Raw genomic sequence first — 12,884 nt, forward strand, 5'->3', positions numbered from 1 at the left:
AGGTGCATTGGCCATGCTAAATTGCCCCTTAATGTCCAAAGATGTGTTGGTTAGGTGGATTGACCATGCTAAATTGCCCCTTAATGTTCAAAGATGTGTTGGTTAGGTGGATTGGCCATGCTAAGTTGCCCTTTAGTGTCCAAAGATGTGTAGGTTAGATGGATTAGCCATGCTAAATTGCCCCTTAATGTTCAAAGATGTGTTGGTTAGGTGGATTGGCCATGCTAAGTTGCCCTTTAGTGTCCAAAGATGTGTAGGTTAGATGGATTAGCCATGCTAAATTGCCCCTTAATGTTCAAAGATGTGTTGGTTAGGTGGATTGGCCATGCTAAATTGCCCCTTAATGTTCAAAGATGTGTTGGTTAGGTGGATTGGCCATGCTAAGTTGCCCTTTAGTGTCCAAAGATGTGTAGGTTAGATGGATTAGCCATGCTAAATTGTCCCTTAGTGTCAGAGGGATTTGCAGAGTAAATACGTGGGATTATGGGGATAGGGCCTGGGTTTGATTGTTGTTGATCCAGGCTCGATGGGCTGAATAGCCTCCTTCTGTACTGTAGAGATTCTATGATAGTAGGAGAGAGACTGCTGGAAGCAAGGTTGTTAGTAAATCTTATGTTTCACTGAACATAGTACAGAACCTGAGCACTGCTGAAAAAAAAGGGACATACTATCAAAGTTTTTTGCCTGGCACTCATCAGGACAGCTCGCAAGAAATCACCAAGAGTAAAGTGCGAACAACAATTTATCCTGCATTAGAAGAGAGTGCTGATTGGTTGGCAAGTGGACTCTGATTGGTGGAGGCGTTGCCGTGAAGTGTGCAGCATGGAACAGTTAACTGCCCTGCTTTGCTCAGGGCAGGTCAACTCTGATCGGTGAAGGCTATTGCTCTGAGGAATGTGTCAAGCTTTCACTTAGTTGAAAAAGGTGCAATGTGTGGACATGTTCCTTCTGGTTGCAAAGGATGGTGAATCCGTGGAACTCTTTGCCACAGAAGGCTGTGGAGGGTTGGGTCATTGAGTGTCTTTAAGACAGAGATAGATAGGTTCGTGATCTGTAAAGGGATCAAGGGTTACGGGGAGAAGGCAGGAGAATGGAGATGAGAATCATATCAGCCACGATTGAGTGGCGGGGCAGACCTGATGGGTCGAATGGCCTAATTCTGCTCCTATATCCTATGTGTGAGTATCTGTGGTTTTTACCCTGTGTAAGTGAGCCTGACTAATAATCTTAAATTGGTAAATCTCAGCGCAATCAGGATTGTTTAGCAGGTGTTGCCCAATCGCAGAATCACCTTCAATATTGGACACCATGGGCCGCTTTCTCTGACCTCGCCCGTGGCTGGGATTCTCCAGTCCCGCTGCAGTGAACAGAGATTCAGCTGAGCGCCAAATTCTCCATTCTCGCTGGCAGCGAAAATTCAGACTTACGACCTAGCATAATAGGCTGAAACTTTCTGGCCGTTCCCGTCAGCAGGGTCCTCCAGTCCCGCTAACAATGACTCCCCCCGCCGCACCCCCCCCCCCCCCCCCGCCCCACCCCCCTTGGCACAGGATCCCTGGTGGCAGAGGGTGCAAACTACAGTTAAACCTGTTTACAGCACTGGGACCAGAAGATCCCATGCCCAACCAATGGCAGGGCACGTCCACCGCCATGGGAGGGTGGAAACTCCCACACATCATGAGAAAACATGACAAATTCTTGAGAACAGTCCTGATAAGTGCAAGATAAAAATCTTTGACAGCATGTTCCTTTTTTCAGAGATATTTACGACACATTCTTCTTGAAATCTAAAAGCAGGACATGACTGCACCCGAGGCTTCACACTAAACCACCCCTCATAGGCTCTACATCACTGATGATACAGACTATTATTGACATATTTAACAGTAACCCTTCATATTACATCTCTCCCCCAGATATCGGACTTTATTACATACATTATTCCACGCACCTCACTTGTGGGTGGCTCACTCCAGCTGTACAAACCACCCTTTCCCTGTTGGAACAAGGCTTCTGGCTCCACATGAGGGCAACAAGGTGGCGCAGTGGTTAGCACTGCTGCCTCACAGCGCCGGGGACCCGGGTTCAATTTCAGCCTTGGGTGACTATCTGTGTGGAGTTTGCACACTCTCTCCGTGTCTGCATGGGTTTCCACAGGTTGTTCCAGTTTCTTCCCACAGTCCAAAGATGTGCAAGTTAGGTGGATTGGCCATGTTAAATTGCCTCATAGTGTCCAAAGATGTACAGGTTATGTGGATTGGCCATGCTAAATTGTCCCTTATGTCCAAAGACATGCGGGTTAGGTGGATTGGCCATGCTAAATTGCCCCTTAGTGTCCAAAGATCTGTAAGCTAGTGGAGGTTACAGGGATAGGGCCTGGGGTTAGATGCTCTGTTCGAGAGCTGGTGCAGACTCGATTGGCCCAGTGGCCTTATTCTGTACTGCAGGATTTTATGACTGAAACTCGGTGGAAGTTCTCTACCACATTGCCAGCAAAGGGCTCCAGAAATTTCCACTAGTTGGGTTAGGAAAATGTGGCCTGGAAGAAGGAAACTCCAGAGTGACGGATTGAGAGAGAGAGAGAGAGAGAATGAATTTTTGATTTGATTTGATTTATTATTGCATGTATTAGCATACAGTGAAATATGTTGTTTCTTGCGCGCTATACAGGCAAAGCATACCGTTCATCGAGTACAGAGGGGAGAAGGAAAGGAGAGGGTGCAGAATGTGGTGTTACAGTCATAGCCAGGATGTAGAGAAAGATCAACTTAATGTGTGATAGAACCATTCAGAAGTCTGACGGCAGCAAGGAAGAAGCTGTTCTTGGGTCAGTTGGTACGTGACCTCAGGCTTTTGTATCTTTTTCCTGACGGGAGAAGGTGGAAGAGAGAATGTCCGGGGTGTGTGGGGTCCTTAATTATGCCGGCTGTTTTGCCGAGGCAGCGGGAAGTGTAGACAGAGCCAATGGATGGGAGGCTGGTTTGCGTGATGGATTGGGCTACATTCACAATTCTTTGCAGGAGGAAGAGAGGGGGAGGATGTGTGGTGAACCATCGTTGGTTCACACTGTGGGATTGTTCTAATGTTATTGTTGGGCTAGTGTGTTCACACTGTGGGATTGTTCTAATGTTGTTGTTGGGCTAGGGTGGAATTAATACACCTGTGGTTGTTACTGTTGTGGCACATCCCAGTTGGGCTCCGCCTCCTGGGAGAGGTATAAGACCCCCTGCTCGGGCGGGACCTCGTCAGTCTGGAGTGGTGTACTTACGTTCTAGTAGTTCCATTGTTAGGCAATAAAAGCCTTCAGTTACCGAAGCCTTGTGTCTTGAGTTCAATTGACGTGCATCAATTTTATTGCCTAACACTAAGCTCTCGACGGAAAGGAGAGTATGGAACAAATCTTAAAGCCAGAGCGTCTGACGCTGGATCCACGTGCGGTGGGCGCCTCTAACACCTTCGACCACTGGCTGAAGTGTTTTGAGGACTACCTGGCAGCCTCCGCAGCGGTCATCACAGATGACGACAGACTCCGGGTCCTCCATGCGAGGGTAAGCGACACTGTCTACCTCGCGATCCGTGCGGCCACCACTTACCCGAGGGCCCTCGAGCTTTTGAAAAAGCGCTACACGAAACCTCCCAATGAGATCCATGCTCGTTACCTCCTCGCTACACGACGTCGGCAGTCAGGCGAAACCATGGAGGATTACGCCAATGAGCTCTTGCAGCTTGCCAGGGGCTGCGACTGCAAAGCTGTGTCGGCTGAGCAGTATATGTACAACCTCGCCCGAGATGCGTTTGTGGCCGGGGTAGGGTCTTCGTACATCCGTCTCAAGCTGCTAGAAAAGGGGAATCTCAACCTGACCCAAGCTATGGAAACGGTTGAAATGCTTGAGGCGGCGTCGAAGAGCTTGGTCCTGTATCCGGAGGACCACGTGGAGACAACGTGGCAGGAGCAGTCGCAAATCCCTCCTCGCCCCACGGGCTCGAAGTGCAGTGTTATGGCGTGCTCCCATGTAGACCCGACAACGGCTGCAGCCGCATGCGGCCCGCGGTGCTACTTCTGCGGAGGAGCCAAGCATCCACGACAAAAGTGTCCCGCTAAAGCGGTGGTCTGTAATCAATGCGGTAAAAAGGGGCACTACGCGAAGGTGTGCAGATCAAAGTCCAAGAACGGCAGTGCAGCCTGTGACCCTTCAGAACAGGGATCATCACCATCGACGTCGAAGTACCCACGGGGTTCGTCCACGTGCGAGTCCAGGACGACGCCATTGTGGTCGATGGAGTCGGAGGAGGATGACCACCAGGAGTCGCTACGCTTGGTGCCCTCAACCATGTGCGATTCATGGGGGTGGCCATTTTGGTCGACGACGACCAGGAGCGACCAGCAGGGGTCCTCAGCATCGACCTCAGCTGCCTGCAGTGACGTTCAAGGGCCAACGGTGGCGTCGATCACCCTGAACCAGGCTAAGCACCACAGGCTTGACTGTTCAATGATGGATATACAGGTAAATGGTCGTGCAATTTATTGTCTGTTTGACAGCGGGAGCACTGAGAGCTTTATTCACCCTGACACTGTAAAGAGGTGTGGACTCCAGGTTCAACCTGCCAAACAGACAATCTCTATGGCATCACGGTCCCGGTCTGTCCCTGTTCAAGGACGTTGTGTGGTAACTCTGAAAGTGCAGGGCACAATTTACGAGCGATTCAGGCTCCTTGTGTTGCCGCATCTTTGCGCACCAATTCTCCTCGGACTAAACTTTATGGTCCACATGAAGAGTGTGATCCTACAGTACGGTAGGCCACTCCCTTCGCTGACAGTAGGGGACCAGCTGCAGTCTCCAAATTGTCCAAAGCGCCCCGCATGCAATCTTTCTACATTAAAGATCACCACACCCTCTTTATTCAAGAATCTGGTACCAGGCTGCAAGCCCATCGCTACTAAAAGTAGGCGTTACAGCGCTGAAGATCGGATCTTCATCAGATCTGAGGTTCAGCGGCTCCTCAAAGAAGGGATCATACAGCCCAGTGTTAGTCCGTGGAGAGCACAGGTCGTGGTGGTTAAGAGCGGGAACAAACCCCGGATGGTCATTGATTACAGTCAGACCATTAATCGATATACGCAGCTGGATGCGTATCCTCTCCCGCGCATATCTGATATGGTCAATCAGATTGCGCAGTACCGGGTGTTCTCCACCATAGACCTTAAGTCCGCCTACCACCAACTCCCCATCCGCCCAGAGGACCGACACTACACGGCTTTTGAGGCGGATGGTCGTCTGTATCAGTTTCTTAGGGTTCCATTTGGTGTCACCAATGGGGTCTCGGTCTTCCAGCGTGCTATGGACCGAATGGTGGACCAGAACGGGCTGCGGGCTACCTTCCCGTACCTGGATAATGTCACCATCTGCGGCCGTGATCAGCAGGACCATGACACAAATCTCCAGAACTTTTTACGCACTGCATCTCGCCTGAATTTGACCTACAACAGGGAGAAGTGTGTATTCCGTACGTGCCGGTTAGCCATCCTGGGATACGTAGTGGAAAACGGGGTCATTGGCCCTGATCCCGACCGTATGCGCCCCCTTGCTGAACTTCCTTTGCCCGCTAGCGCAAAAGCACTGAGGAGATGCCTAGGCTTCTTCTCCTATTATGCGCAGTGGGTCCCCAACTACGCGGACAAAGCCCGTCCGCTTATTAAGTCCACGACTTTTCCACTCACGCCAGAGGCCCAATTGGCCTTCAAGGCATTGAAACACGACATTGCGAAAGCCACGATGCACGCGGTGGACGAATCCATCCCTTTTCAGGTGGAAAGCGATGCATCTGATTTCGCCTTGGCCGCCACACTAAACCAGGCAGGCAGGCCCGTCGCGTTTTTTTCCCGCATCCTCCAAGGTCCCGAAATTCGGCATTCAGCGGTGGAAAAGGAGGCCCAGGCCATTGTGGAGGCCGTCAGACACTGGCGCCATTACCTGGCGGGGAAGCGGTTCACCCTGATCACGGTCCAGCGGTCCGTGGCGTTCATGTTCAACAACACGCAGAGGGGCAAGATCAAGAATGACAAGATCTTGCGGTGGAGAATTGAGCTCTCCACCTATAATTACGATATCATGTATCGTCCAGGGAAACTCAATGAGCCCTCGGATGCCCTCTCGCGCGGAACATGCGCTACTATGCAGGAGGATCGCTTGAACGCCCTCCATAATGACCTGTGCCATCCTGGGGTCACTCGGCTCTACCACTTTATCAAAGCCCGCAACCTGCCTTACTCGGTGGAGGACGTCAGGTCAGTGACAAGGAGCTGTCGGATTTGCGCGGAATGCAAACCGCACTTTTACCGACCTGACCGGGCACATTTGGTCAAGGCCACTCGCCCCTTCGAGAGGCTGAGTGTGGATTTTAAGGGCCCCCTTCCCTCAACAGATCGGAACGTGTACTTTCTTAACATCATAGACGAGTACTCCCGGTTCCCGTTTGTTGTCCCCTGTGCGGACACGTCGACTGCCACGGTGATCAAGGCATTCCGTGATCTTTTTACCCTGTTCGGGTACCCCTGCTATATACATAGCGACAGGGGCTCGTCGTTCATGAGTAATGACTTGAGGCAATTCCTGCTCTCACACGGGATTGCCTCTAGTAGGACCACGAGTTACAACCCTAGGGGCAATGGACAGGTGGAAAGAGAGAATGCTACAGTCTGGAAGGCTGTCCTATTGGCGCTGAAGTCCAAAGGCCTTCCAGTCTCCCATTGGCAGGAGGTCCTCCCAAATGCGCTTCACTCCATTCGCTCCCTCCTGTGTACGGCAACCAATGCTACTCCCCACGAGAGGATGTTCTCATTCCCTCGGAAGTCGTCCTCGGGGATATCTTTACCAGCCTGGTTGACGTACCCAGGACCCGTCCTTCTGCGGCGACATGTAAGGGCCCGCAAGTCCGACCCCTTGGTCGAACAGGTCCACCTCCTCCACGCCAACCCTCAGTATGCCTATGTGGCATATCCTGACGGGCGAGAGGACACAGTCTCGATCCGAGACCTGGCGCCCGCAGGGGACGTAGCAACTCCTGTCGCTCCCATACCCCCAGTCACGAATCCCCTATCTCTTATTTCTTCCCCGGACGTGGCGCGGTCAGCACCAGGACCAGTGCATAACAGTTATACTCCAATGTACAGCTTGCCTGAGACCCGGAGATCGGCGCCATCGCAGAATGTACCGGGATCCCCTGCACTACCGCTTCATCAGGGTCAACCGGCCCGTGAGTCCGCGAGAGGACAGCCGGACGCTGTTTTGGAGAGAACGCCACCGCAAGCACCTACTCCGGTGTCACCGCCGGTATTGAGGAGGTCACAATGACGGTGCGGCCCTCCAGACCGTCTGGACTTATAATCTGTTGACTTTTTTTTAGTCTGTTTTCGCACCCCGCCGGCCTTTGTTCTCAAAGGAGGGGTGAATGTGGTGAACCATCGTTGGTTCCCACTGTGGGATTGTTCTAATGTTGTTGTTGGGCTAGGGTGGGATTGATACACCTGTGGTTGTTACTGTTGTGGCACATCCCAGTCGGGCTTCGCCTCCTGGGAGAGGTATAAGACCCCCTGCTCGGGCGGGACCTCGTCAGTCTGGGGTGGTGTACTTACGTTCTAGTAGTTCCATTGTTAGGCAATCAAAGCCTTCAGTTACCGAAGCCTTGTGTCTTGAGTTCGATTGACGTGCATCAGGATGTTAAAAGAATGTAGCATAAAGGACTAAAAACAGGAAATGGTTTACTCTTGATGCAAATGAGTTTTGATGCTTGTAGCAACCGTTTGTTTTGAAGTTTTTTTAAAGTTTAAAGTTAGTGTCACAAGTAGGCTTACATTAACACTGCAATGAAGTTACTGTGAAAATCCCCTAGTCGCCACACTCCGGCGCCTGTTCGGGTACACTGAGGGAGAATTTAGCACAGCCAATGCACCCTAACCAGCACGTCTTTCAGACTGTGGGAGGAAACCAGAGCACCCGGAGGAAACCCACGCAGACACGGGGAGACTCCGCACAGACAGGGACCCAAACCGGGAATCGAATCCGGGTCCCTGGCGCTGTGAGGCAGCAGTGCTAACCACTGTGCCACCGTGCTGAGCGAGGCAAAAGTAGAAAAGGCCTCAATCCCTCCTCACAGAACCTTACGTTCAATTGCCCCTCGAGTGTAAAAGCGCGAGGGGCATCCAACGTTTGCGTGACCCCCAGCCAAAACTGGCCTGTTCCTACCGGGTTAAAACGGGGCAGCGTAACTCTCAGTTGTACGGGCAAAAGCAGAGGCAAAGAGGAAGGAAATGCAATATGTCCTGAGACGTCGATGTGAGGAACAGATAGAAAACGCAACCCAAGACTCGATTTCAGAGGGAAGTGTCGTTTGTTCCCACCACTCCCAGACTAGTAACATCTCAGCTGTAAAACTCTTATCCTAGTGTTCCCACCCCTCCCCTTCCTGTCTCCGCAACCTCCTCCTCCAGCCCCTGGAAACCCTCCCCCAAATCCGTTCTCCTGTGCCTTTCCTTTGCCCGCGTTCTTGACTCAGGGATTCACTTGATAGACCTCAGCCTCTCTCCCTCTCGTTCCCCTCCTCTCACAGGGCAATGCTTAAATCCAACCACTCCGGCCAAGCTCTGGCCCGCCTGCCCGTGATTGTGTCGAGTAACGCTCCTGTGAAATGTGAAACGGTGCTATATAAATGCAATGTCATTGACTCTCAGGGCAGCCTACAAGTCCAGTCAGTAACATGTTCCCTCAATAACATATCAAAGTATTCAAATGCAGCTCAAACAAATTATTTACCACAATAGATTTGGTTCATACACCACTTTACGTGAGACTAGCTGAGAGAGGCTATCGGTGACTTAGAACATAAGATACAGGAGCAGAATTAGGCCATTCAGCCCACTGAGGCTGCTCCACCATTCAATCATGGCTGATAAGTTTTTCAATCCCCATTCTCCCACCTTTTTCCCGTAACCTTTGACCCCCTTACCAATTAAGAACCTATCTATTCCTGTCTTAAATAAACTCAATGACCCGGCCTCCTCTGTGGCGATGAATTCCACACATTCACCACCCTCTGGCTGGAGAAATTCCTCCTCATCTCGGTTCTAAAGGGTTGTCCCTTTACTCTGAGGCTGCTCCCTCGGATCCGAGTCTCTCCTACATCTTCCCACTTCCAAACTTCAGCTAACATTCGCAATGTTCCTCAAAAACTAACTCTATTACCAAGGTTCATAGAAAGAAATCATAGAAACCCTACAGTGCAGAAGGAGGCCATTCGGCCCATCGAGTCTGCACCGACCACAATCCCACCCAGGCCCTACCCCCACATATTTACCCACTAATCCCTCTAACCTACGCATCCCAGGACTCTAAGGGGCAATTTTTAACCTGGCCAATCAACCTAACCCGCACATCTTTGGACTGTGGGAGGAAACCGGAGCACCCGGAGGAAACCCACGCAGGCACGGGGAGAATGTGCAAACTCCACACAGACAGTGACCCGAGCCGGGAATCGAACCCGGGACCCTGGAGCTGTGAAGCAGCAGTGCTAACCACTGTGCTACCGTGCCACCCGGTTGTGGCCACATTTTCCAATATGTCCTCATAAAGTGGTGTATGAACCAAATCTATTGTGGTAAATAATTTGTTTGAGCTGCATTTGAATACTTTGATATGTTATTGAGGGAACATGTTACTGACTGGACTTGTAGGCTGCCCTGAGAGTCAATGACATTGCATTTATATAGCACCGTTTCACATTTCACAGGAGCGTTACTCGACACAATCACGGGCAGGCGGGCCAGAGCTTGGCCGGAGTGGTTGGATTTAAGCATTGCCCTGTGAGAGGAGGGGAACGAGAGGGAGAGAGGCTGAGGTCTATCAAGTGAATCCCTGAGTCAAGAACGCGGGCAAAGGAAAGGCACAGGAGAACGGATTTGGGGGAGGGTTTCCAAGGGCTGGAGGAGGAGGTTTTTCTCTTCCTATTTTTTCCCTCGGCTCGCCTCTTGTTCCTTTGTGTCTTCTCTTGCCCCATCACCGTCCTCTTTGGCCCTGGAGGACTAACTCTTCTGACTCATCCAATCTCTCCTGTCCTCCACCCTGTCACTCCTCTCCTGTGTCCCCAACCATTCCTCCGCTCCGAACCCATTTACCAGTCCTTCCGGTCTGGCTGAATCTTCCAGCCCTGCTGATGGTGACCGCTGCCCACCCTCCCAACCCCCACCCCACCCCCGCCACGGTTCCCCTGGCAATGGTGGGTCATGATGTGGAGTGCCAACACTGGGAAAACCATTGAGAGCAGAGGGACTGGAAGACCCAGATGCTGTCCAATGTGGGCCATCTCTGCCACCACAGATCATGCAACAGGGGTGGGGAGGGGTGGTGGGGGGAGCGGGGGGGGCAACATTCCTGGCCACTACATCTTTGAAACTTTTCCCAGTCCTGATGAGGTTGGGGGGGGTGGTGTTCACAGACTCAAAACAAAGGGCTGCATTTTACATGCATGGTGGCACAGTGGTTAGCACCACTGCCTCACAGCGCCAGGGACCCGGGTTCGATTCCCGGCTTGGGTCACTGTCTGTGTGGAGTTTGCACATTCTCCCCGCGTCTGCGTGGGTTTCCTCCGGGTGCTCTGGTTCCCTCCCACAGCCCAAAGATGTGTGGATTAGGTGGATTGGCCATGCTAAATTGCCCCGTACTGACAAGGGGATTAGCAGGGTAAAGATGTGCAGGTTAGGTCCATTGGCCACCATGGTGGCACAACGGTTCATACTGCTGCCTCACAGTGCCAGGGACCCGGGTTCGATTCTGGGTCACTGTCTGTGCTGCGTCTGCATGTTCTCCTCGTGTCTGCGTGGGTTTCCTCCAGGTGCTCCGGTTTCTTCCCACAATCCAAAGATGTGCGGGTTAGGTTGATTGGCCATGATAAATTGCCCCATAGCATCGGGGGAATTAGCAGGGTAAATGTGTAGGGTTATGGGAATAGGGCCTGGGTGGGATTGTGGTCGGTGCAGACTCAATGGGCTGAATGGCCTTCTTCTGTACTATAAGGATTCTATGATAAATCGACCCTAATGTCCAGGGGATTATCAGGTTAATGATAGTTACAGGAATAGGGCCTGGGTGGGATTGTGGTCGGTACAGACTCAATGGGCTGAATGGCCTCCTTCTGTACTATAGGGATTCTATGATTCTAGGAATGCGTGGATTCACTCCCACATCTTCTCACTTCCAACAAAGTGGATAACCTCACATTTATCCAAATTACACTGAGTTGAGACAGAGGGGAACGAACATCTTGTGATGAGGGTGTTGGTTGGAGATATATTGCGCTGCAGTTCCTTCCTGCATTGTGATGATATCTGCCCAACCACCAGCTTGAGGAGATGAGATCTGCAAGTGCTGTTGAGGGGAGGTTGCTACGCACGCCTTATTGACCTCTGAGAGACTCTGAGACCAGCAAGATGAACACAGCTCAACTCCAACCGTTCCTGAGTAAGTCCCGGCAGGCAAAAGTGTTCCTGGCAAGTCAAGATGCTTATTCGTGGTTAGGTGAGGTCAGGGAAAAAGCAGGTGGATCCAATGGATTGATAGACTTTCACGGAGGGTCGTCTGAACTCGAAACGTCAGCTCTTTTCTCTCCTTACAGATGCTTCCAGACCTGCTGCGATTTTCCAGCATTTTCTCTTTGGGTTTCAGATTCCAGCATCCGCAGTAATTTGCTTTTATCAAGAGAGAGATTCCATTTAACTTAACCCCCCTCCCGCCACTACCCAGGCGAAGGGTTTTGAGTTGGACGCACGCTTGGACATCATGCCCGTGGGGTGGCACAGTGGTTAGCCGCCTCACAGCGCCAGGGACCAGGGTTCGATTCCCGGCTCGGGTGACCGTCTGTGTGGGAATCTGCACATTCTCCCCCGTGTCTGCGTGGGTTTCCTCCGGGGGCTCCGGTTTCCTCCCACACTCCGAAGATGTGCGGGTTAGGTGGATTGGCCGTGCTAAATTGCCCCGTAGTGACAAGGGGATTAGCAGGATAAAGATATGGAGTTAATGGGATAAGGCCTGTGTGGGATTATGGTCAGTGCAGGATCGATGGACCAAATAGAGATTCTATGAAAAGAAAATAATGTTTTGCAGTTTAATAAGACTCACTGCGTCCCCCCCATCATTAGATTAATTTTTGCATCGACTGCTGGCAAGATAAAAATGCATAAAACAACTGTTAAACTACACATGTCTAATGTTAAATTCTGTCTCTTTTCGCCCCTCATCTATTAACAGTACTCAGCATTTGTATACACTGGAGCCTTGTTTACGCTGACAATATCTATCAGGTTACGACTCCGGGTAAGTATCAAACAATCTTGATTAAAAACTGTGGTGTTATTGTTCCAATGCAACGTTTCCATCTTGGCCACATGAAAACTCTGACAGTTGAGGCTTTTCTTGAAAAAGAACAAAGAAAATTACAGCACAGGAACAGGCCCTTCGGCCCTCCAAGCCTGCACTGACCATGCTGCCCGACTGAACTAAAACCCCCTACCCTTCCGGGAGCCATATCCCTCCATTCCCATCCTATTCATGTACTTGTCAAGGCGCCCCCTTAAAAGTCACTACCGTATCCGCTTCCACTACTTCCCCCGGCAACGAGTTCCAGGCCCCCTCTCTGTGTAAAAAATCTGCCCCGTACATCTCCTTTAAACCTTGCCCCTCGCACCTTAAACCTGTGCCCCCGAGTAATTGACTCTTCCACCCTGGGGAAAAGCTTCTGACTATCCACTCTGTCCATGCCTCTCATAATCTTGTAGACTTCTATCAGGTCGCCCCCCAACCTCTGTCGCTCCAGTGAGAACAAACCAAGTTTGAGGT

The 12,884-nt window shown here is 51.3% G+C and overlaps 1 protein-coding gene across 1 annotated transcript in view; it reads left to right on the forward strand.

The window, feature by feature from the left end:
• Positions 1-11,403: 11,403 nt before the first annotated feature.
• The window catches only part of LOC144507665 (adhesion G protein-coupled receptor E5-like), a 75,517-nt gene continuing 74,036 nt past the window's right edge, over positions 11,404-12,884 (forward strand). The window contains exons 1-2 of the mRNA XM_078234822.1: positions 11,404-11,510; positions 12,297-12,362. Coding sequence (XP_078090948.1) covers positions 11,480-11,510; positions 12,297-12,362 — 97 coding nt within the window. The 5' untranslated portion in view covers positions 11,404-11,479. The remainder of the gene's footprint in view (positions 11,511-12,296; positions 12,363-12,884) is intronic.

This window comes from Mustelus asterias, chromosome 19, assembly GCF_964213995.1.
Source record: "Mustelus asterias chromosome 19, sMusAst1.hap1.1, whole genome shotgun sequence".
NCBI lineage: Eukaryota > Metazoa > Chordata > Chondrichthyes > Carcharhiniformes > Triakidae > Mustelus > Mustelus asterias.